The sequence below is a fragment of the Mus pahari genome, chromosome 10 (assembly GCF_900095145.1).
Source record: "Mus pahari chromosome 10, PAHARI_EIJ_v1.1, whole genome shotgun sequence".
NCBI classification, from domain to species: Eukaryota; Metazoa; Chordata; class Mammalia; order Rodentia; family Muridae; genus Mus; species Mus pahari.
This window is the reverse complement of record NC_034599.1, coordinates 112,505,276-112,531,060: the sequence shown is the minus strand read 5'-3', so window position 1 is coordinate 112,531,060 and position 25,785 is coordinate 112,505,276. Positions and strand designations below refer to the sequence as shown.

At 48.6% G+C, this 25,785-nt stretch overlaps 1 protein-coding gene across 3 annotated transcripts in view; it reads left to right on the top strand.

Annotated features, from left to right (window-relative positions):
- Scn10a (sodium voltage-gated channel alpha subunit 10) overlaps positions 1–24,735 on the top strand; it is a 105,622-nt gene extending 80,887 nt beyond the window's left edge. For 2 of the 3 annotated variants that reach the window (XM_021207599.1, XM_021207598.1), the window contains 10 exons: positions 2,138–2,261; positions 3,445–3,599; positions 6,423–6,596; positions 10,819–10,941; positions 11,644–11,928; positions 13,505–13,558; positions 14,989–15,126; positions 16,007–16,111; positions 19,354–19,624; positions 23,069–24,285. In XM_021207599.1, the coding sequence (XP_021063258.1) occupies positions 2,138–2,261; positions 3,445–3,599; positions 6,423–6,596; positions 10,819–10,941; positions 11,644–11,928; positions 13,505–13,558; positions 14,989–15,126; positions 16,007–16,111; positions 19,354–19,624; positions 23,069–24,285 (2,646 nt within the window). Of the gene's footprint in view, positions 1–2,137; positions 2,262–3,444; positions 3,600–6,422; positions 6,597–10,818; positions 10,942–11,643; positions 11,929–13,504; positions 13,559–14,988; positions 15,131–16,006; positions 16,112–19,353; positions 19,625–23,068 lie in introns of all 3 variants that reach the window. The other variant, XM_021207597.1, reaches the window with a different exon arrangement.
- The last annotated feature ends 1,050 nt before the right edge of the window (positions 24,736–25,785 follow it).

Genomic DNA, 25,785 nt, shown 5'->3' with positions numbered 1-25,785 from the left:
TATGTGGCAATGCCTATATAGAACTATGTGGCAATGCCTATATAGAACTATGTGGCAATGCCTATATAGGATTGTGTGCAGTATCTATATAGAACTATGTGCAGTGCCTATATAGAACTATGTGTAGTACCTATATAGAAGTGTATGCAGTGCCTATATAGGACTGTGTGAAATGCCTATATAGAACTGTGTGCAGTGCCTATATAGAACTGTGTGCCGTGCCTATATAGGACTCTGTTGCAGTACCTATACAAAAATGTATGCAGTGCCTATATAGGTCTGCGTGGGATGCCTATATAGAACTCTGTGGCAGTGCCTATATAGAACCGTGTAGCAGTGCCCATGTAGGACTGTGTGCAGTGCCTATTTGGTAAGGTTATTTGGAAGCCTAGATGAGAAGCTGCTCGTCAAATGTTCAGTTCCTGCCTGAAATGGAGTAAGTGCCCAGAAAATGACAGCCAAGAAAGAGAGGACAAAAGACCGTGAACAAAGAGAGTCAGGTAATCTTGCAGAGACAACAGTGAGAGTCGGAGGTGTTCCCTGGGCGGGGGAGTCTTCCCGGGAATGCCCCCCTCTGTCTTTTGTCCACATCATTCTCTCTCGCCAAAAGCAGCCTGGGGTGGAGGGAGGCTGTCTACAGGTGCACAGCGAACTGACAGCCTCACAAAAACTGAGCCGGGAGAACACTCAGCTGCAGGATGCTGGGGAGGTAAAAATAAACCATGGTGTCACTTACAAATCCTGGGGGAGAGTCTCTCTGCAAAGAGATGCCTGCTAAGAGTCAGCACCTTGGGGCAAGGAAGATGGTTCCGTTGGTAAAGTGCTTGGTGGGAGCACACAAGGACCTGACTTTGTATCCCCAGTACCCAAGTAAAAAGGCTAGGCTTGGTAGTGCACCCCTGTGATCCCAGTGCTGTGGGGAGGGGGCAGACAAGGGGATCCTTGGTGCTTATCAGTGGCCAGTCAGTCTAGCCAAGTCCATGTTCCATGTTCCAAGTCCAAACTCCACGTTCAGTGGGAGACCCTGGCTTTTGTGGAGAGTGACTAAGGAAGACATTTAACTCTAGCCCCAGGAATTCACCCACACACACACACATGTGTGTGTGTGTGTGTGTGTGTGTGTGTGTGTATGTGTGTGTGTGTGTGTGTGTAAGTGCACATGTACTCTCACACTCACTCCCACATATGATACACACGTGATACGCACGCACACATGCACACATGTACACACGCACACAAGCACATGTGCACATGTGCACACGAGCTCCTGATACTTAGTACTTTCGCTGCCACTGTAAAAAACTTGGGGCTTTAACTTGACACCTCTGCCCCAAGTGCAGCTGTGTGACAGCCACTGGACTTGGCCAAGATAAGACAAACACGGTTCACCCACGCACATGACTTATCAAGCCCTTCAGTGTGAGGAATGTCAGCTTCTGGCTTTGAGCCCAGGCAAGACTGACCACAGCAAACTAAGATAACAGAGTGGACCGAGATACAGTTTGGGTGGGGGGTTGTAACATTCCGCATGTGGGCATCCTATCCCTTCTAAGTTGTTCAATGGACCCCCTCACTAGCTTTCCCTACTCCTTGCTTTCAATACATAACTTCTGAGCATAGGTTTTAATTTTGTTTTTGTTTTCTTAGCCATGACCCTGGCCAGGCAGGGAGGGGCCTGTCTGTGACAGATGGGGTTCCTCCCTACCATTTGGCTCCATTAGCCAAGCGATCAGGTTCACTAACACTGGCTCCTAATTGAATTCGTCTGGAGACATTACAGGCCAGCGCTGCTGGGAGGATGGCAGGGCCCCACAACACCGCTCCCCGATTAAATATTCAAGTGCGTTGAAAGCTGAGCATCTTTATGGATGTAATTATGGTGTCTCGGGCCATTGCCAGCTCTCCATCATGGCCTGGAGGTTTACATCCTGGCTCGGTCAAGCCACAGGGCTCCATGGGGAGCATCTGTGTCCTGGCCTTAGGTGTTGAGTCCCAAACACAGGAGGATGCCACAGCAGCAGACAGCAGGGCCTGGGCCCTGCAGGGATCCCAGCCCCACCAGACAGGCAGGGACCATGTACAGCTGTGCCAGGTTCTTCAGAGAGCCACGTTCACTGCCACAGCCTCTGCCCTGCAGGGAGTGGATGATACAAGCTCCTCCGAGGGCAGCACCGTGGACTGCCCGGACCCAGAGGAGATCCTGAGGAAGATCCCTGAGCTGGCGGAGGAGCTGGACGAGCCCGAGGACTGTTTCCCAGAAGGTACAAGAGGCATGGGCCTCCTCCAGCATCCCACCCAACTCTTACCTAAGCACCCCTGTGTCCAGAACCATGTCCTGGAATCCATAGGAACCAGCCAAACAGGCTCACAACAGTTGGGACATCTGTGTCACAGCACATCGTGCCTTCCCCCCTCCTCACCCTCAGGAACACCTTGGGAAATTATAAACCAGTCCTCTTGAGTGTGAGAGGGGGAAATGATACTATACTGGTGTCACTGTGAACTGGTTGGGGTCACTGTGAAGGACCCCCAGGAGGGCCATGGGTGTCTGCTCCCTTAAATCTTTGGTGACATTCCATAAAATGGGTCTGTACGGATCCACTTCCCCCGTAGTATTTACAAAAGTGAGGCACATTGCATTCTCCATAGACACTTGTAAGATGGATGAACAGGCAAATACTTCCCACTGAGAAGGTGATTATAGCCCTGGTGGCTTTAAGTAAGTGGAAATTGTGGAAGCAGCCTTCTGTTGAGTTTCTGCTTCCACCTGAATTTAGCTAAGCTGGATGGACCTGGGTCCTATCCCAGTGGTTCCCCAGTCTAACATGGATGGATAGATGGGTCAGGCTCGAGCCTCACAGTACCATCAAATTCAGGACTCAGGGTTTATCAGGCTTCCAGGGATCTGTGGGCATAAGGATGGAGACATCTATGTTCATTTATATTAAGGAAGGAACCTAGGGAGGGCTTTTGAATATCAAGGCCATAATGAAAGCCACCCCTAATGAGCTAGATCGGGAAGACAAGCTGGGAGGGGCCATTCCTCTTGTGTTCCAGAAAAGGAGTCATCCCTAGTGGTGCACACAGTGGTTTCTCTGCAGACCAGAGCGCCATCCTATTGCAGTATCCATCACTATCTATTCTGGCTTACCCTCTGTGCTGCAGAAAAACACTGTAGAAGAGGAAAGGGTTTATTTGACTTCCAAGTCATGGTCACTTGGTCTCATTGAGAGAAGTCAGGGCAGGGAGCTCAAGCAAGAAGTTGAAGCAGAAACCATGAAGAAATGCTGCTTGCACTTGATCACAGACTTACTCTTAGCTAGTTTTCTTACAGAGTCCAGGACCAACTGACTAGGGAAGGGTGCTGCCCACAGTGGGCTGAGTCTGCCTACATCAATGACAGTTAAAGCTAACTGGGGCTCTGTCCACCATCTGTCCTCCCAGGCTGCACTCGCCGCTATCCCTGCTGCAAAGTGTACACCAGTAAGTTTCCTTGGGCCACGGGCTGGCAGGTGCGCAAAACCTGCTACCGCATTGTGGAGCACAGCTGGTTTGAGAGTTTCATCATCTTCATGATCCTGCTCAGCAGTGGAGCACTGGTAAGGAGTGGGGTCCATGCCTCAGTGGCCTCCAACTGGCCTGGCCTTCCATCTAAAGGCTTTAGAGCTGCTTTGGTGGGCTGCCCCCAAGGCTTGAGCTAAAAGTCCCCAGCCACAGATGGGAGGAGAGCTTTAGCCCTGTTCCCCTCATGGGAGGTGCTCAGCACCCCACACGTGGCATTCTAAACCGAGATACAAACTGTTCAAGTAATGAGGGCATGTCTCCCACTTAACAGATGGAAAAACTAAGACTCAGATGGTCAGCAGACTCTCCCAATGTCACTACTAGGCAGTAGCAAAACCTAACTTCACCCATACGTGAATCCCTAAAGCCTTGGCTTTCTACCCCTGACCTCAGGAGCACACACTGCCTTTTTCTGAGGATCAAGACCATCTTCCTTTGTCTTGACAAACCTCATGCCTGCTACTTCTTCAGATCTCACAGGTCCTTTAGGCATCATCTCCTCACATCTGGGCGTCTGGAGAGCTTGGGGAAACGCAGGCCCAGTTGGAGAGCTTGGTGACTGAGCCCGAGAACTTGCATTTCCAACAAACTGAAGCTTGAGGCTGACACTGGTCACTGAGAGCCACACTGAATAGCAAGGTCTTATGGGATAGGATCTGAGATGCTCCCAAAGCCTTTGACCAAAGGCTGAACCCTGGGGAGTCAGGAAAGGAACCCTCTTCCCATGGACTTAGGCTCAGGGCACTGTTGAGTGCCTGTCCTAGCTAAGCAAAGTAGAAACAGTCACCAGAAGGGACGTTCTGTCCCTAGCTGGCTGTGCTTCATACATGAGATGGCTGGTACCAAGGGCTCAGCTGGGGTCCAAGCTAATCTGTTTAGGAGCTGGGGCTAGAGCCCCACTTTCCTACAGCTCTACCCATGTCCATGTCCGTTTGTCTTGCTTGTCCTGTGTCATTTGCTCTCTAAAAAGTAAGCAATCTACTGAATGCCCGAGATCTGACTAAATGCCAGAATTGTTCAGTGTACGACCTCTTGGCTGTAAGGAAGCGCATCTGGGAGAAACAGGTCCCGGGAGGGGGGAGAGACGAGGAAGTGGCCAAAGCTGCTAAGTGGATGGGTCCCTTCCCCTGCACCTCACAGCTCCCCTCTTCCCATGAGCCTTCCCCCAAAAGTCCCCTTCTTTGTTCTCTGCACCCGTTGCTGCAACCTCCTCTCTCCTCTCTCTATAGTCTAGTGCCAGCCTCCCTGTTCCCAAGGGGGCACTCAGATCCTGAAACAGCTGTTCTGCCCCAGCCCCACCACCAGCAGCTTCCCTGCAATCCCTGGCTCTTTTTCCTGTGGGACCAAACAGACATGCACCAAATTTAGGCTTCTTTATGCTTTTACTTTGAGTGCTTAAAAAAAAAAAAAACATGAATTTTCATCTGACAAAGTAAAATGGAAAAAAAGAAAACCTTGGAAATTATAGAAAAAGGTAAAGGGGAAAAAATCAGCCATTTTCCTGTCACTCAAAGAGAAACTCACTTTGAAAACACTTTGGTGTGGCTCTTCCCAGCTTTCTCATGCATAGAATATATAAATATTATAAAATAAATGCATGTGCGCATTTTATAATGTCTCAGGAAATATGCTCATGTAAACTCACTTAACAGCCACAACATTATAGGAACGTGCCCCTGTATATTCAGTTAGCGCCCTGTATTCACACCTCACATGGACCATGCGTCTTGGAGATATTATGTTCTTACTGGAGATTTTTAAATGACAATCAGAGATGTTGAATGATTGCCAGAAATACTGAGTGATAATGAAAGATGATCAGAGATATTTAATGGCTGTCAGGGATACTTAATGATTGTCAAGAATATTGAATAATAGACAGAGAGAGTGAACGATGCCCAAAGATGTTGAATGGTTGTTGGAGATTTATGAATACCTTCCTGGCTTAGGTTTGGTCCAAGATGCAGATGTTGAAGCCATGTCTCTTGATCCATCAGCTTATCGAGGAGGACTTGTGGATAAAACTCAGAAGGAAAGCGGGGTAGGGCAGGGGAAGGAAGGAGCTGAGAGACAGTGTCCAGCTTCAGCTGATCCCAGGGGTGCCTTGACCGTCCAGGGCATCACAGAGTTATCTTACACAGAGACAAACCAAAGGCTCCCTGTGGATGCCTTGGAATGTCCTGGTAGGCAGCTAATCTATTAAACACCTCCCAACGTGGGTTCATGTTGATCCAAACCATGAAGCTGCTCCCAGCAGCTGGGGACTGAAGCCTCGCGTGACACCCTTCAGTCATGCAGACACTGGTAGTACCCTTGTCTTTAGCACAGCCTTAAAGATGAGTTGACTAGCTTCCTGACACCCATCTGGCTCCCAAAGACCAGCTGTCTTTCACTCCCATCCATCACCCCTGAGAGGGGATGCCTAACGGACACGCCAGCGCTGGGACCGTCTCTGTTCTTTCTCATCTTTGCCTCCGATAAAAGGGAAAATTGGTGTCTCTTTTTTATTTGAATTTCCTTGATTACCCATGAAATAAAACGCTCACTCTCAGAAGTTTCTTGGCAACTCTTTCCTCTCTTGTGGACTGCTTGTGGATATCCCTCTGTGCTTTTATTTTTAAAATAAGTATAAGTCACTGTGAACATCCCTTTGGTTTGCCTCCAAAATCCAGCTTGAGGTTTCTTTTCTCACTTGTACCCAACAGCCCTGTGCAGCATTGGGGCTCGGTGTCCCTGTGGGCTGCATAGTCTCCATTTATGTCCCACTTTGTGCTGAAGCTGTTCCCCGGAGGCTGGCCAGGTCCTTGCTGTGGGTCAGAACTCCTGTGATACTGGTCATTCTCCCCCCTTCCCTGCAGGCCTTTGAGGATAACTACCTGGAAGAAAAACCCAGAGTGAAGTCTGTGCTGGAGTACACTGACAGAGTGTTCACCTTCATCTTTGTATTCGAGATGTTGCTCAAGTGGGTAGCCTATGGCTTCAAAAAATATTTCACCAATGCCTGGTGCTGGCTGGATTTCCTCATTGTGAATGTGAGTGGGGCTGTGGGGGTGGAGGTGGGAATCTCTCACCAGAGGCAGGTGGCTAAGGCTAGAACAGACGCAAGGCTGATTGGTTGTCTCTCAGGGGCTACTTTGAGCACTGAGTGAGAAGTCAGGGTAACTTTGCATGTCAGTGAGTGGGAAGCTCCAGGAAGCTCACAATTCAGACACGATGGTGACCCTCGGGGGAGCCTGCAGGTCTCTAGCTTCTGCTAAGTAAAGCTACTACAGCAAGATGATGTGGCCATCCCGGCTTCTGTGTTCCTTCTTCCATCACCAGGGTTCTGGACTTCAGAGCACTGTGGCCTTCAAACAGAACCCATCTGCTTGCCAGCTTCATGTTCTCCATGACTGAGTTAAAGATACCCGTGGAGTTTTTTTTAAAAAACCACCCTGTGCATCCTGGACTCTGAGAGATTCCAGGCTTTCTGGTCTTGGGCCAGTTCTAGGCATCAGTATTTAGAAGAAGCTTCCAGTCATTTCCAAGGTGTGGTTATGGCTGTGAACCTCTGAGCAGAGGGCACTGGCTCCTCTTTGGTAGCAGCAGAGGCATCAGAAGATCTTGCTGGAACTCCTACATAGGGACTCTTGTCATCTGACTGCTAACCCCTACATCAGTGCACCAGCTGTGAGCCCCCCACACAGGCCTCCATCCCTCCCATGGCTAAACCATTCCACTGCCCTACCTCCTGGCAGGCCGTCTCCTTCTTGGCTTTTCGATATGCCACCCTGTGTTACTTGCTCACGGTTATCTAGCTGAGAGCAAGGTAAGCTGTGGGTTGTCTCTGACTCCCTCCTTCAGCAGCCACCTGCACCAGGGCCTTGCACATCAGCGATGTCAGGAAACATGTCCGAGTCTGGTATTTGCCTCCTGAATCTGGCTGAGCTCCAGAACAGAACATTCTGTCTAGCCTAGGTTGGCAATACTTCTGTAACAGGTCTGCATGCAACTTCCTTCTTTCCTGATACCAGTGAACCAGTGGTATCAGGCCACCGTGCCACAGGGACTCACTGAGAGGGCTGAAATGGAAGTCACAGGTGACAGTTCTGTGCACATGAAATAAAAAGGAACTGTTGTCTTCTGGCTTGCTGCCTGCTGTGAGCCCTGGATTGTGTAGAGGCTGTTGTTTTTCAATCCTGGTCACCTTAAAGTCTCTTCTTAAGCTGGGTGTGGTGGCACACCCCTTTAATCCAAGCACTCAAGAGGCAGAGGTAGGCAGATCTCTGTGGGTTCAAGGCTAGCNTGGTCTACATAGTGAGTTTCAGGACATCCAGGGCTATGTAGAAACCCTGTCTCAAGAAAAACAGAGGGGGAGGAAAAGAGGAGGAGGAGGAGAATGGAGAGGAGGAGAAGGGAGAAGAAGAGGAGGGACATAAGGAGGAGGGAGAGGAGAAGGAGGGAGAGGAGGAAGAGGGAGAAGAAGAAGAGAGAGAGAGATGAGGAGGAGGAGGAGGAGGAGGAGGAGGAAAAGGGAGGAGGAGGAGAAGGGAAATGAGGAAGAGAAGAGGACACTTTCTCCCTTGTGACTGTCTGTCCTTCCTTCCACACATCCCTCTTTTTATCTGTTCTACCATTCACACACCTTTCTTCCTTCTTTTCTTCCTTCCTTCCTTCTTCCTTCCTTCCTTCCTTCCTTCCTTCCTTCCTTCCTTCCTTCCTTCCTTCCTTCTAGCTTTCCCTCCCCATTCATCTTTCTGTCCTCCCTTCATCCTTGCCTCTTTCCTTCTGTCCATCCCCCCACTGGTGTTTAACCCTCCTATCTACTGTTTGGTTCATCCTTGTAACTGGATAGCCAGTCACTTAACTTCCCTTCCACCCATCCTTCATTGTCATCTACCCAAGCATCCATCTACCCATCTTCCTCTTCTTCACGTGGTCCACCATCTTTTCATCCCTCCTGTTCCAATCTAATGGTCAGTTTCAGATGTCCACCTGGGATCACTTGGGGAAAGAGTCTCAGCTGAGGAATTCTCTTGATCTAGTTGGCCCATAGGCATGTCTGTGGGGGGTTGCCTTGATTGTCAACTGGAATCAGAAGATCTACCCTGAGTGTGTGCTGACCCCATTTCACAATCTGGCCCCTGAGCTCCACAACAGTGAAGACAGACGAGTAGAAGCAGTGAGCAATCATGCAGAGATCCCTGCATGGTCCTCTGCTCTGTTTGGGGCTATGCTGTGATGCTGCTGGAGTTCCTTTCTGATGGACTGTAGCTTGGGGTCGAGCCAGCTGAGCCTCCCCTTCCCCTTATCTGTGTTTGTTGGGTGTCTCATCACAACCACAGTAAAGAAGCAGAACCCAATCTATAAATGAACAAGAAACAGGTTTCCCTGGAAGATGTGCAAAAGATTAACATAATACTGTTCCAAACCTTGCTGTCCTCAGACAGACAGAGAACTGGGTACCTGATGGTATCATCCTTGTACTGATGCAAGAAGGAGGTCCATCCAGTCTGTTGTGGCTGTTATGGGTCTGTTAGAATAGACACAAGGAGCCACATGTCAACCCCTTGCTTTCCAGAGTCCTAGTGCAGGTATCAGAGTGTGTAAGTTCAGCATCAGTTCAACATCAACCGGGATCTTGTGGGTCTGGGTCCCAGCCCCATCAAGCTAAGCTTGTCCCCAGAACATTACCCCTAGCATCTTGGAGATTCCTGGGAAGGGTGACTGTTTTTCCATGACAGCCTGTGTCCTTTGCTGCCCTTGGGGTACCACCTAAAAAGAACTGGCAGACCCACAGGGATTCATTGCTCAATGTTCACTGAAACTAGATCTCAGACAACTGCCAGCTATGAGAACTAGCTAACTTCTGAATCCCCTCTTTCCACTTGACTATCTCATTTCACAAAAAGCCAAAAGTGTCCCAATCTGGCAGGTCACAAAAAGAGACCAAGAGGAACCTAAACTTACACATATAAGCAAGACTCATTCCAACCTGATTTTCTGAGCAAATACAGTCAAGAGTGACTCTAAATCCCTCAAAATAAGCATATCAGCCACTTTTCTATTGCTGTGTTAAATTTCCATGTCCAAAAGCAATGTAGGGAAGAAATGGTTTATTTAGGCTTATGCTTCCAAAGGGAGAGAGTCCGTCACCACAGGGAAGCTTGGCACGGGAGCAGAAAACTGGATGGTCACTTTTTCGCCCTCACTCAAGAATCAGGGGTTGTGTTTGGGAGAGGGGAGAAACAGGAAGTAGGGCAAGGCAGTAAAGCCTCAACGTCAGCCCTCTCCCCGCCTTCATGATCCCAGTAATGCATTTCCTCCAGCAAGGCTTCTCCCCTTAAAGGGTCCATAACCTGCCCAAACAGCATCACCAGCTGGAGACCAAGTGTTCAGATACATGAGTCTGTGGGGAGCGTTTCATACTCAAACCACCTCAATGAGCTTTATCCTAGGTGCAATGAAGGGACCTCAGCTGCCCAGATCTCTGAAAGCCAATCAAAACGTTAAGGTTCTTAGGGCCCTTGGAAGGGAAATGGGGTTTATCTGCATGTGTCTTGGAATAGCAGTGAGTGAGAATGGGTTTTCTTGCCCAGAACTCCATGTGTGTAATGAATAGGTCTTGAGACCATAACAGAAGACGGGGCAGAAAGAATGTAGATGCAGAGGAAGGGATGCTGCACTGTAGAATGTTGTCTTCTGGGCGTGCCAAGGGTATCCCACTCGTGAACTCTTGGCAGTGGTGATTACCTGCACAAGTTGGGTCCATCGCTATCCTGTCATGATTGAGGAGGAGTTCATGAGGCCCCACCCATCCCCAGGGATCTATAGACAACTAGTGGTTGCCGGAGGAAGGAGAGACATTGTTCTTAGTGGTGCAGACTAGTTACATATCTGTGCTCCTGTAAGCAACCCTAACGAAATTCACCGGGTCTTCTAAAAATAAGATATGAAAGTAAAAGGGATCTAACTGGAAGAGGGAGGGGTCAGTGGGTGGATGAGGGAGATAACAGGGATGAATAGTGTGTGTGTGTGTGTGTGTGTGTGTGTGTGTGTAAATGTAAAGTCCATCATTGTGTATAATTGATATATGGTAATAAACACTTTGATTCAGTAAAAGAAAAGGACTTTTAAGGTTCAGAAAAAGGTGGGAGCCAGGACAATTGTCTAGAGAGACAGAGCAAGCAGGAACTAGGAGGCTGGGCAGAGAGTGGCCGTCTCTCTCCACCAGATGACATTCTAAGATGATGCTTTGGTCTCTGCCTGCACCAGATCTCCCTGACAAGCCTCATAGCCAAGATCCTCGAGTATTCAGATGTGGCGTCCATCAAAGCCCTTCGGACTCTCCGTGCCCTCCGGCCGCTGCGGGCTCTGTCTCGATTCGAAGGCATGAGGGTAAGACCCCGTTTTGGGACTTCTCTGATTAGCAGCATTCTGCAAACGTTCTCTAACTTCCCTCACCCCCATGTCCTCCATACCACTGACTCAGAGTGACAGGTCCCACTTGCAGTCATCAGCTCTGGGCTGTCCCTTCCTGATGAGGCTCTGACGGCATAGTGTCATCTAACTCTCTGGTCTCCCTCAAGTCTCATCTTAAGAACCTCTTTTCTGGTCACCCACAGATGCCACCACCCCCATGACTCAGATCTAACGCCCTCAGGGAAGGGGTCCTGGTTATTCTCTGCCTCTTGGTCTCATCCCTAAGTACGTCCAGAGCTCCCAGTGTAGTTTTCAGATCAACTGTGGGCTGGAGAGATGGCTCAGTCAGCACAGAGCTCACCTTGCAAACATAAGGACGTAATTCAAGCCCCAGACCCCATGTAAAAAGCATAATTTAAAAGACTGGCATGGGGGTGCATGTGTATAATCTCAGCTGGGGAGGTAGAGGTGAGCAGATCCCTGGGGCTCATTGGCAGCCTACCCTACCTGGTGAGTCCTAGGCCATGGACTGCCTCAGAGGAGGTAGGTGGGATTCCTGAAGATGGCACTGAAGGCTGTCTACCAGTCTCCACATGCAGGTAAGTGTGCAGGTAAGTGTGTAAGGAGCACAGACAAGTGACATTTGGGGATTTCAGGTCCTCTTCCATTTCCCACCAGGTAGTGGTGGATGCCTTGGTGGGCGCCATCCCCTCCATCATGAACGTCCTCCTCGTCTGCCTCATCTTCTGGCTCATCTTCAGCATCATGGGTGTCAACCTCTTTGCCGGGAAATTTTCAAGATGTGTCGACACCAGAACCAACCCATTTTCCATTGTGAACTCGACATTTGTGACTAACAAGTCTGAGTGTCACAATCAAAACAACACTGGCCACTTGTTCTGGGTTAATGTCAAAGTCAACTTCGACAACGTTGCTATGGGCTACCTCGCGCTTCTCCAGGTGGTAAGTCAAGTCTGAGATCCATCTTTTCTGTTCCTTTGGCTGCTTAGTAAATGGAGCTTCCAGATTCTTCTGTAAGATACTACATAGAGATGCTATAAGAGGCAGCACTGAGTGTGAGCTGAAACCATTCCGTATTTCCACAGATGAAAGCCCTAGATGAGAAGACCTCACTAATGAGTGTGAGCTCACAGGGCTACTGTTGGCTAAGTCTACATAATACAATAAGAAGATAGACCATCCACGAGGCTTGTGATTGATAGGGTTACAGAGCAGGCTTGTATACAGGGCTTTATCTTTTTCTTCTTGTTATCTCCTGTATGATAAATCAATTATAGCTAATTGAGTTTGTTGCAATGATGGATACTATTGGTGATAATGGTCAAGTGTGTTCATGCTGTGCCTTTGTCTATATCTACACCTTCACTCAGTCCTGTGTTCACTGTGGTATGGTTACAGTTACTTAAACATCTGTCACATTTATTTGCCTATGAGTTCCTGTATTGCACCCCCTGGTTCATGCATTGAAGGAACAAGTAACCTCTGTGTAGCTGTGATCTATCAGGTACTAGGTTTAACCCCTGGAGATGATAGTCAGGACAGGGTGCAGGAACTGGGGCTTTATGAGAAAACTGGACAAATGCGTTATTCAAATAACCCATCAGACCCTGTAACAGGCTGGAGAGAGCGAAGTCTCTTTCACACCTGGGATATGTTACAAAGCACATCTGCTTTTGAGACTTCAAGGATGCTAAACCTGGGCCGGGGAGGTGGCTCATGAGCAATTGCTATGCAAGCATGAAGACCTGAATTCAGATCCTCTTCTCCCATGTAAAATTTTGGGTGTGTTGGCACTCACCTCTAACCCCAGTGCTGGGGGCATGAAATCAGAAGCATCAGGAGAGCTTGTTGGCCACCATCCTAGCTGAAGAATAAAGTGTAAGCCTTGGGTTCAATGAGCAAGCATGCCTCAAGGGAATAAGGCAGACAGCAATGGAGAAGGACTCTAGACAACTTCCTCTGTCTTCTGCACACATGAGCATGAAAACAGGCAGCACACACACAAAGAATGCTAAAACAGGGGCAGGAAACTGGACAGGGAGGAGGGAAAGGAGGAAATTTGGGGCAGGATGTAGTATATGAGAGAAGAATAAATTAAAATTTTAAATAAATAAATAAGTACGTTTTAAAATCATTGACCTTTCGAAAAAAAAAAAGAGTGGTAAAACTGAAGACAGTAGATGTGGTCTTCTTCACACTTTCAGATGTGTTTCTTCTTATGTCACATGCATTAGCAGGGAAATGATTGAGAAAATGTCAGCCCATCAGGGCACAGAATAGCCTGTACCTGTTGTCCCTATAACTAGACAAGTAGCGTCCTAGCTTAAGCCATGTTCTAGGAAGTTCCATGTCTTTGGTACCACGCTATTCTGGATTACTTGAGGTCTTGTGAAATTAGTCAAGTAACTTAAAGATGTTTTTACTCGGTGTCTTGCTCTCTCCCATTGAGCCACCGTAGAGCCAGATGGGTCCAGTTAAACGGACAGACACTGATTGTCGTCCACCTTCTTGTTTCCAGGCAACCTTCAAAGGCTGGATGGACATTATGTATGCAGCTGTCGATTCTCGAGATGTGAGTCCCCACTCCTGTGCTTTCCCATCTGTGTATCCTATTGCAGCGACTCTGTGTGATGAAATTTAAAAGGTCTTGGTGCCGGAAGAATCAGGCACACACAGCTTCCCACAACCCATCTCTGTGGCAACATCCAGCGGCTATGTTTTTGGGTCTTTGAGCCCTGCTAGCTGCCTCCTTCTGTGTATGTTCCTTAGACTTGTCTGCATGTCTGCTGCCACTGTTTAGCTTCAACAGCTTTGTCGAGGTGGTTGGATTTGTCACTTTTCTTGTTGCTATGACCAAACACCTGACAAGAAACAATGTAAAGAAGATGTTGTTTTGGCTTACAGTTCTGTCTTAGTCAGGGTTTCTATTCCTGTACAAACATCATAACCAAGAAGCAGTTGGGGAGGAAAGGGTTTATTCAGCTTACACGTTCACATTGCTGTTCATCACCAAGGAAGTCAGGACTGGAACTCAAGCANGTCAGNAAGCAGGAGCTGATGCAGAGGCCATGGAGGGATGTTCTTTACTGGCTTGCTCCCCCTGGCTTGCTCAGCCTGCTCTCTTATAGAACCAAGACTACCAGCCCAGAGATGGCACCNCCCANAANNGGNCCTCCCCCCTTGATCACTAATTGAGAAAATGCCNNACAGCTGGATCTCATGGAGGCATTTCCCCAACTGAAGCTCCTTTCTCTGTGATAACTCCAGCTGTGTCAAGTTGACACAAAACTAGCCAGTACAAGTTCAGAGGGAATTTAGTCTCTCCATGGCCTGGAAGATATGATAAGAGAGGGAGGCATCTGGTCCCATTGCAGTCCCAGTCAGGAAGCAGAGTAGACAGGAAATAAATCACATCTTTCAGCCAGCTTTTCCATCTTAAATGTTCCACAACCTTCCTGAATGGTGGCACCTACTAGGAACCAAATATCCAAACACTAATGACCCCCTGGGAGACATTCCACATTCAATCCTAACAGTAGTGCTGATGATGGGAAGGGCCTCTTCCTGCCATAGTAGGCACAATTGACATCCTGCCAGTGTCCCCTCATCCCCTGGAGTCCCCTGGGGTTCCCATCCTCTGTTTGAAGCCTTTCTCAGCTCCTCAGATCTTGCTCCGTGGCCTCTCCCAGCAGGACAGGGGTGGGATGCTCTGGACACCTCTCACTGGGGGTTCATAGACAAGCATCACACTTCCTTATTCCTTGGTGGTCCCACTGTGGGGTGTGTTCTCCACCAGGGTGAAGCTGCAGTTGCCTGCAGCAGCAGCCTAGTTATTAATACCCCTTCAGCCTCTCTCACCTGCGGCTTCTTCCCAGCCCTCTCAAACCCCCTTCATGGGATAAAGAACCAGGGTCATGTCTCCAGGGTCATGTCTCGGCATTGGCTTTCAGGGGAACGTAAGCCGCTCGCCCTCGTTGCATCTCCTGTTTTATTTGACCACAGATCAACAGTCAGCCCAATTGGGAGGAGAACCTGTACATGTACCTATACTTCGTTGTCTTCATAATTTTCGGTGGCTTCTTCACGCTGAATCTCTTTGTCGGGGTCATCATTGACAACTTCAATCAACAGAAAAAAAAGATAAGTGGGCCTCCAGTGTGTCCAACGCAGTAATGAATCTTGTGTTTCCCATCCCTCAGGCAGCTGTGGCCTCATGGCTAGAAGCCAGTGAGACTTACAGCGCTTCCTGTCTGTAGCGACAAGCTGATATTCGACCCTTGGGTTTGGTCCTCACTGCTGTCTGGTGCCTGCTGCAGCGACTGCTTGGGGAGCTATATCTGCAGTGTTAGCCATGCTCCTCGGGATTCCTATCCTCCACTAAAGTGACCCTGGTCTCCTCAGCTGGAGGTGAAGTCACAGAGGAAGCCTTAAGAACTTCCGGTAGGGAGAGAAAGAGCTCTAGCACCTACTCTAGCACCTGCTGCTCTAGCTTAAGCCCCCAAGGGACAGAGTCAGGACGTCTCAGGAAGGGCCAACGCTGTAGGCACTCTCAGAATCCCAACCTTCTGTGGAAGGGGTTCTTACCTCTACCCTTCCCATAGCTTCATCGGAACCTATCCCAATTATTTAGCTATGTTTATAATATAAGGTTAAAGGTATAAACCGCTTTCCCATTGTGCCCACATTTTCTCCTAGAGTCCTGTTCCCAAGCCCTCTCCGCTCTCAGTACTGTAGAACAGAAACAAGCTTTGCTTCAGAAACCCGGGCACTGGATCTTATCCAGGTGCTCACCTCAGAGTCGTTAGTGGGCATAGCGCTGTGGTAAAGCATTTGGCTGCAGAAACAAACCCCGGCAGGGAGTCTGCAATGGACCATTCCCTCTCAGGCCAGGCAGTCCCTGCTCATTCTCGCAGAGGAGATAGGAAGGCTGAAATGGTCCTTCCTCTACAGAACACTCAGGTTTTGGCGTGTCTGGGGGATCTTTTTATTTTAATAACATTGGCGGGTCCTTCTCCTCTACCTAGGGGGCCAGGACATCTTCATGACGGAGGAGCAGAAGAAGTACTACAATGCCATGAAGAAGCTGGGCTCCAAGAAGCCCCAGAAGCCCATCCCACGGCCCCTGGTGAGCCCCTGGGTTTCTCTCTCCCTGAGCAGGTTTGCAAATTAATTCATCCTAAGCCTGGGCTGAATGGAAGCCTGGCCAGCTCTGTGTGGGGAGACCTGGGGGCAATTTTGGAGGTGGAAGCGATGAGGCTCCCAGGCCCCAAAAGTGAGAAGTTTCAATAAAGTGAAAGCAGCTCTGTGGATGCGTCCGTCACGCTTCTCTGATGAGTTCTGCATCGCCCAACAACCTTAGGCTTCCATGGTGGCCTTGGAAACAGTACGAAATAGTGAGGGTGGTTAGAATTTCTACCCCATGGTGTAGCCCTCATATGGGTTACTCCAGTGAGTCCAGGCTGTCAGAACATTTACAGAGAGGAGAAAAGCTGTCACCGTGAACATACTTTGTGTGTCGATAATGAGAATCGATCTGTTGCTGTCTAGAATCTATTTAGAAGTGTTGGATCAGGAATGAACTGCGGGAGGCTCCAGGCTCTGGAAGGGCAGGGGGCACCTTTAAAATTCCATAAGATGAAGATAACTGGGTTTGGGTGAGTCTGAGCAAGAGTGTGCTGGGCTTCCTGAAGATGGACACACACACATTTATACACATCATATCACATTCGTATGTGCACAAGCACCTGTACGCACACATCAATGGGTAAGAATCTCAAAGTTAACAGATTCAGGTGGAAAGCTGAGTCCAGCCAGTGGGATTCAAGCGAGAGGCTAAGACGCAAGCAGCTGAGCCCTGTGGCCCTCGCTGGCCTCACACCATCGCTGAGCCCCGAGGCCCTCGATGGCCTCACACCATCACTGAGCTCCCATGGAAACCAGAGCCCTGTGTTTGAGCCACTCCTTAGAATAAGCAAGCTTCTGATGCTCCTCTCCAGCCTCTCCACTTAGGAAGCAGCCCACAGGCCACAGGAGATTCTTCCTCTCATTATCCCTGGGATGAGGTGGGCTCCATTTCAAAAACTGCCCTGTAGATACGAAGGTATGGAGCTACTGTTAGAATTCCAGGCAACACGGTCAGAGAGGGAACCGTAGGTGGACACAGTTGCTTCCAAAGTCTCAGCTGGGATCCTCCATATCCTCCAGTGGTGGCCTAGGGTGGGTGTCCCTCTGCCATGAGGAGAGAAGTGGCTTCCCTGCCTGGCTCTGTGCCAGGACCCTGGGATCCTCCATCTGTTTGGGAGAGAGCGTAAACTCCTAATTGACTACATTGGTAATCTTAGTGGAGAGGCATAGCTCCTCTTATTATGGTCCAAGGCCGGTGCATATTAGTGCTTGTGTTCCCTAATCAAGAAAAGCTGAGGAAAGCTTGGGATATTTCAACAGTGCTCTGAAATCTTAGGGAAACCAAAAAAGTAGTGTCTAAGCAGAGACCATATGTGGTAGCTCTCCAGGGCCCACAGTTCACGGTCTGTGTTCTGGCCAGCATGCATAACCTGATACCACCTACCCAGCCACAGAAACCTGACCCTCCCTAATGTCTAGAACCAAGAAGGAAATGCAAGGGGAATTTTTCCTACTTTATCTAATATTACTGAAATTTTAGGGTACAAGCATGGCTCTGGCAGACCTTACAAGTGGGGCTCTAACTCCCATCTTCAAAATGCTAAGTAGAGAGACAAGTAAGACTGGAAACCAGAGAGGGGATTATTCAACAAGGCCACAAATAAAGAGGAAGAAATAAAGAGATCACAGATGCCCAAGTTTATCCTCCAAGTCCTGATTTGAGTTTTAGGTGGAAATAGATAGTGGGAGATAATGCATAGGAAGCCCTGATCAAGTGTGGTCCTGCCTGTCACTGACCCGTCACTAACTCACTTCCAGTCTATCCTGCAAGACAGCCTGACCAGTTGCCAAAACTGTGTGAAAAGTCTCTTCCTGGGAGACAAGCTCCCCTCTGGCTGGCACAGGGCTTTGCTCTTCTCTTCCCTCACCCAGCGTAAGACTCCTAGGGAACCTCAGTTGCTCAAGGTCTGTTGTACCAGTAGTCAGATGGTCAAACGGAGGGGCACAAAGGCCTCCACTTCTGCCAGGGCAACTGAACCAACGCTCTGTCCTCCCAGGACCAGCTTTCTTCCCATCAGGCGTCTGTCTCTGGAATGGTCCACCGATGTGTTTGGGAGCCAAGCAGGGCATTGGCTGAGACACTGTGTGTGGGTGTTACTCAGGGCAGAGTTAACACAGTACCACAAAAGGATTTCCCAAACCATGCGTGTACCCCACCCCTCGCCTCTGGTAAAGCCCACATTCTGAATCTTGTTTTAATTGTTGGGAAAAGCTAAAGGCTCTACAAAACTGGGTGATTTTATTCTATAGTGCTCTCTCTTATAGAAATCTCTAAGAGCCGGTTTCACATACTCCACATTATGAGAAAATGATAGACTCCAGGCTATCCTCTTGTCAATCACCCTTCACCGTCTCTGAGGGCACAGAGTGTGATATGAGCCCTGCCCACAGGCTGAGCTTGGAACAGCCAAAATTTGAGATACCTACCCTAATCTGATACTTGCGTGGTTTGAGTAGAAGTCATGTAGCCATGAATGGGCCTCTGGATTTTTCTCTGCATTTTCAGTGATGACATGGGAGGGGCTAAGTGGCTCACACCAGGACTTACGCCAGGAGTCACACACAGAGCCAGGTCCTCTCTGGTCTGATTCTCTGCTCTAACCCAGCAGGGTAGCAACCCCCCCCCCGTCCCCATTGTGAAGCATCAGTAGAGATTGGCTTTGCAGGAGCACTTCCCCCCACCCACTTGAAAGCTTCTGGAAGAATCCTGGCAGGTTGTTCACCCAGACCCTTGTGGCCACACAGGTGGGACCCTGGACACAGTATCCATCCAGTGAGAGTTGTAGAGAGAGTGGACACTAGTCAGGTAGCTATCAAATGTTGAAGTATTTAACCCGCAACTGCTCCTTCTATCTTCCGTTCCCTCAATTTCCTGAGGACCTGTTGCATGGAGGGCACTATGCAGACGCTAGAATTTGAACTGTAAGCAAGATGGTCACAGGAGCTGCCCTCAGAGAGGCTGCAGTTTGGTGATAGAGGCGAATGACTAGCAGAAACCACACATGTGTCAGCTCATAGGCTGGAGGGCTTGGGGGAAGAACAGGGTAAGAAAGACTGGAGCCAGAGGAGCCCTTGTGGCTAGGAATTGGATACAGGAGACTGAAACAGCCTGGCCTGAGATATTCTCTCTCTCTCTCTCTCTCTCTCTCTCTCTCTCTCTCTCTCTCTCTCTCCCTCTCTCAGAATAAATACCAGGGCTTCGTGTTTGACATCGTGACCAGGCAAGCATTTGACATCATCATCATGGTTCTCATCTGCCTCAACATGATCACCATGATGGTGGAGACCGACGATCAGAGCGAGGAGAAGACGAGGGTCCTGGGCAAAATCAACCAGTTCTTCGTGGCCGTCTTCACGGGCGAGTGTGTGATGAAGATGTTCGCCCTTCGGCAGTATTACTTCACCAATGGCTGGAATGTGTTCGACTTCATCGTGGTGATTCTGTCCATTTCAAGTAAGTGGCAGCCATGTGCTGGGGGAGCCTCATGCCTGCTTGGGGTTGTTTAGCTGTTCCTTTGAATTCAAAGAAACTGCTAACTTGATTTTTTTAAAAATCCCTCCTCTCTCTGTCTCTGTCTCTGTCTCTCTCTCTCTCTCTGTGTCTCTCTTTCTCTTGTGGTGTGTGTGTGTGTGTGCATCAAATGTGTCATGATGTCTATGTGGAGGTCAGAAGACCCCTCTGGTATCTTCCTCATCTTCCACATTGTTTGAGCCAAAGACTCTTACTGTTCTCCGAGTTTTATGCCAGGCTAGCTGGCCCACGTCTTTTGGTGATTCTCCTGTCTCCCCCTCCCACCTTGCTGTAAGAGCACGGGAATTACCTGCACGTGCTCCCATACCCCGCTTTATAAGAGAGCCATCTCCCCAGGCTCAGCTCACGTTTTCCAGCACATTGTCTAGGTTAGAAGATCCCAATGTGTGCAGCCTTCAAAGGCAGCAGACTTTAAATACCCACAGGATGTTCCCAGAAGAAGATGTTCAGTGATGCTTCGCCTTGTTATCACGGGAACGGAAAAGTGAGGGTCCATGCATTGAGATCAATGCTATAAAGACACTGAGTGTTGGTGAAGCCCCTATATTTTGGGTGCAGTGGTTCTGGAGTTGGGATCTGATGTGAGAAATGAGGCCACTCTAACTGCCTACTTACTGGGTTCTGAGCACCAGGCTGGGGGCCACAGATCTTCAGCAGCCTTATGTAGGAGGAGCCACTAATCTCGTGTTATATATTTACAATGGAGCCTCGGTGGTTAGCAGTGTTAGGCAAAGTTACAGAGTAAATCCAAACTCAGACCGGGCTATGCTCCTCTAAAGGACTAGCTCCCTCAGCACAACAACCAAGGCACTCCGAGAAAACTGACTTGCTTAGGCTCCTAAGGAATGCAGCCATCTTGAGGGAAAGGCCGCAGCAATAGCATAGGGTGAATGGTCATACTGTGCTCCCAGTCAGCTCCCTCTCTCCTTTCCATTCAGTCCAGGACCCCAACCTGTGACATGGTATCACCCATATTCAGGGCTGATCTAAAAGCTAAACTTTTCAGAAATGTTCTGAGACATACCCTGAACTGTGACTCCCAGGTTATCGTCAGGCAAGCTGACAGTGAAGACTATCACATTGTCCCTGGGCCTGTGGTTTAATTGACCTCTGATTCTTCAAAGGACAGATCCTGACTCACCAATTTGGTATTGAATCATAAACATGCACTGGCCAGTTATGCCCTGGGCCACCCACTTCTCATGTCAGAGCATACCTGTGGGCTTAATTTCCCACCGATTTGCTACCAAGCCCTGGCAGGCAGCAGCTACATATGACTGACAGCAACCCATCCTCTCCAACTCCAGTGTTAGATCAGAATCTTGGGTGGCATTTATTTCTTTGAGTTTTTTTTAATCTGTCTTTGTTTTGTCTTCGTATTACTGCTGGGTTGTTGCTGGGATTTTTAAAACTACATTATTGAGTTAAGGTTGACATACAAAAAGAAATACTGCATATACTTAATATACACTACCTGTCAGGCTTAGGGGTTTGTATATCCATGAAAGCATTTCTACAGTCAACACCATAAGGGCATCCATTGCCTCTGAAAGTCTTCTCCCTTCTACTTAGTCAGTTCATTAGTTACTTAGTGCTGAGGTTCACACTATTAGCTGGGTGTGGTGTCCCAGCTAGTAACGTCAAATGCCTATAATCCAAGCACTTGAGAACCTGAGGCAGGAGGAGTATTGTGAATTTGAGGTCAGCCTGGGTTACAGTGAATTCAAGGTGAGCCTTGGCTGTAGAGTGAGACTTCCTTTAAAAAGCAAACAAAAAGCAAACAAACAAGAGCCCTCCCTCTCAGGCTTATGTGACTTAACACAACAGAAGGTTTTGTGGGGTTGGCTAGTGGTTTGGGGGTTTTATTTATTTTGTTTCATCTGTCTTTCAAAGTAAGAGATTCACAAGAACATTTTGATGGGAGCTTGCTTGTCTGACCATCCATATCAACGATATAGAACAACCATGTGTCATGTGTCCTGTGCCCTGTGATGAGGACTTTTTTTTTTTTTTTTTTTTTTTTTTTGGTTTTTCGAGACAGGGTTTCTCTGTATAGCCCTGGCTGTCCTGGAACTCACTTTGTACACCAGGTTGNTTCTCTGTATAGCCCTGGCTGTCCTGGAACTCACTTTGTACACCAGGTTGGCCTCGAACTCAGAAATCCTCCTGCCTCTGCCTCCCGAGTGCTGGGGTTAAAGGCGTGCGCCACCACGCCCGGCGTGAGGAGGGCTTCTAACTACCAGTTCCTGGTTCCTGTGTGGCAGCCCCATCCGCTGGACAGGAATCCCCTGTGGTGGAAACTGCCTGAAGAGGCCGCCTATCCATCTTCCTTCTCTTCCTCCTCTTTGTCTTTCCCACCAGAAGGACATTTATTGTTGCAAGTGTGCATTCTCTTTCTCTCCTGAACAATCCTGGGAAAATAAAAGATACACAGCTCTTGTCTGGAAGGACTGAAACCTTCCACGGGGGAAGAGTGCCATAGTTGAAGTGGACCTCCAGAGAACTTTCCCAGAGCATTCGTAAACGTAACCCATATGTGCACACAATCCCACATGAGATGACATGGGGGTACATGCACTCTTCATCTTTCTACCCTTCCTAATCATGGGTAGGATGGGAGACATAACTGACCCTGAAAATGCCTGTCTCTGGGTCCTAACATAGGGTCCAAGTACAGCTGGACATGAAAGAGAGAAATTAAAACCATTGTGCAGGCAGCTGGCCATTCAGAGCCATTCTCATTCATCTGTCAGCAAGTTATCCAACGCCTAGCCTCCCTTATAATCAGGGTGAGGTCCGTACAATTATCTGTGGACCCGTGTGCCAGGAACTGAGTCAATCTTCACAGTAGGAGACAAGGAGATGAATCCTAGGGAGGTCCTAGCCTAGCCGGAAGGAGAAGTGGGCATGGTGTGCTGTCATCTTGGAAGCAAAGCATTATGGGTATGTGGACTAGACCAGTCACTTCCAGCTGAACTTGGCTATGGAAGAGAGGGGGTTTTATTATGATTATTAATACATATTAATTGAACAAATTAATGGGATCCACTATGATATCTCTTTTCATGCTTGTAGGTATGATGAAGAAAACAGGGTTTTAACCAAACCACAGAAGCTAACTAATAAGATATTCTGGGTAGGGAGAAAGATAAGAACATTATAGAAAAGTTGAAACACCACCCAAGGGAGGGCTGATTACTGCAGCAGACAGTTACTGAACAGTCTGTCGGACCAATACCTAGGTCAGGCTCCCAACCCAGACTCCTGGGACTCGGATGCCTACACTGAGAAATGCGATCACAGTCAACCTCATCAGAGCTCATGGTCTGAGACACTAATTAAATAATTCTCTGCCCTGTTTCACAGGTCTTTTGTTTTCTGCAATCCTCCACTCACTAGAAAGTTTCTTCTCCCCGACGCTCTTCCGCGTCATCCGTCTGGCCAGGATCGGCCGCATCCTCAGGCTGATCCGAGCAGCCAAGGGGATTCGCACGCTGCTCTTTGCCCTCATGATGTCCCTGCCCGCCCTCTTCAACATCGGCCTCCTCCTCTTCCTCGTCATGTTCATCTACTCCATCTTCGGCATGGCCAGCTTCGCTAACGTCATAGATGAGGCTGGCATCGACGACATGTTCAACTTCAAGACCTTTGGCAACAGCATGCTGTGCCTTTTCCAGATCACCACGTCGGCTGGCTGGGACGGCCTCCTCAGCCCCATCCTCAACACAGGACCCCCCTACTGCGACCCCAACATGCCCAACAGCAATGGCTCCAGGGGGAACTGCGGGAACCCAGCGGTGGGCATCCTCTTCTTCACCACCTACATCATCATCTCCTTCCTCATCGTGGTCAACATGTACATTGCGGTGATTCTGGAGAACTTCAATGTGGCCACAGAAGAGAGCACGGAGCCCCTGAGCGAGGACGACTTCGACATGTTCTATGAGACCTGGGAGAAGTTCGACCCGGAGGCCACCCAGTTCATTGCCTTTTCTGCCCTCTCAGACTTTGCAGACACACTCTCTGGCCCTCTTAGAATCCCAAAACCCAATCAGAATATATTAATCCAGATGGACCTGCCGTTGGTCCCCGGAGATAAGATCCACTGTTTAGACATCCTTTTTGCCTTCACAAAGAATGTCTTGGGAGAATCAGGGGAGTTGGATTCTCTGAAGACTAATATGGAAGAGAAGTTTATGGCAACTAATCTTTCCAAAGCATCCTATGAACCAATAGCAACCACCCTCCGGTGGAAGCAGGAAGACATCTCAGCCACCATCATTCAAAAGGCGTATCGGAACTACATGTTGCAACGCTCTTTGACGCTCTCCAACCCCCTGAATGTGCCCAGGGCTGAGGAGGATGGCATGTCACTCCCCGGGGAAGGCTATGTTACATTCCTGGCAAATGACAACAGTGGGCTCCCAGACAAATCAGAAACTGCTTCTGCTACGTCTTTCCCACCATCCTATGACAGTGTCACCAGGGGCCTGAGTGACAGGGCCAACATTAGTACATCTAGCTCAATGCAAAATGAAGATGAAGTCACTGCTAAGGAAGGGAAGAGCCCCGGACCTCAGTGAAGACGCTCCGGCATGCATGGGGCAGGTTCTAATGTCCTCCTCTGCCGTGCTGACCCTTTCTCTCTGGAGGTGGTACCAACCTACAGCCTCACCGATGCATGTCACTGGTCATGGTGTCAGAGCTGAATAGGGACATCCTCGAGAAAGCCCCCACCCCAGTAGGAATCAAAACCCAAGAATACTCCCCCACTTGGATGTCTCTTCCGAACTTCCAGAAGATGACGTCGCTTTGTGTTGTTTGTGACCAGAGATGTGATTTACCAACTTCTCAGAACCAGAACTTCCAGAGACACATGGCAAGGACATTTCTGGTGGTCTCAGGCAGTCTTGGAGAAGACGCATAGGGGTGGCACTGCTAATGAGGGGTTGCATGACTGCATGCTCGCAGCTGCCGGACAATACCTGTGAGTCGGCCATTAAAATTGATATTTTTAAAGGTATAGCAAGAGTAACATATCTTTTGTGTGTATGTGTGTGCACATGCATGTGTGTGTTATGTGTACACATGTACATGTGCCTTTGGAGGCCAGAGGTCAATCTCTGGTGTCATTCTTCAGACACTTCTTGTGATAAGGTCTTTGGCTGGCCTGGAACTCTCATAGGCTCCGCTGAGAGGGCATGAGCCCCAGGGACTACCTACTTCTGCCCTCCCCAGCTGTGAGATTACAGGCGCACTCTCCAAATACCTGGTGTTTTTACATAGGTTATGGGAGGTAAAATTCAAGTCCTTGTGCTTGTTTACAAACCAAGATATCTCCCCAGACCCCTAATGTTATATATCTTAAAGTATCATTTTATGCCCCTCCCCATATATGTATGATACTAACATGTGCCGTGAGCCGCTTTCCCCTTACTCTCAGAGCTCCTGTTGCTCTGTGGTCAGAACTTGAGATGCTCACACACACACACACACACACACACACACATATTCATATATATATATATATATATATATATATATATATATATGAATATGTACATGTGAGTACAAGTCCAGAGATGGCACTGAGTCCCCTGCAGCTGGAGTTTACAGATGTTTGTGAGCCACCTGATGTCAGTGCTGGGAACTAAATTCAAGTCCTCTGCAAGACGAGAAAGTGCTTTTAACCACCCAGCCCTAACTGGCTCTATTTTAACTCTGTACTGATTGCCTGGCTAACTAGGGTTAAGATCTTTCCCCTATGAACCCAATTTCTCTGCTTTTAAAGTCTGTAGGAATAGGAGACTGATTAGACAACTCTCAGTCTCAGGCTCAAAGCTCAGTGGTACTCAGACCAGCGGATGGGGAGGACAGCATTGCCATGCCCAGATCTTCCTTCTGTGATTGGCCAAGGCAGATTTGGATTATGTTCTAGATTCCGTTTTATATCTCATAATAGAACTTTAAGAAGGCCACCATAGTCCCATGGTACCAGGACTCCACAATTAGTATAATTAAAAGCAAATGAATATTTCAAGAAAAAGCTGGTGAATAAAAATTATAGTCAGTAGGTTTTTATC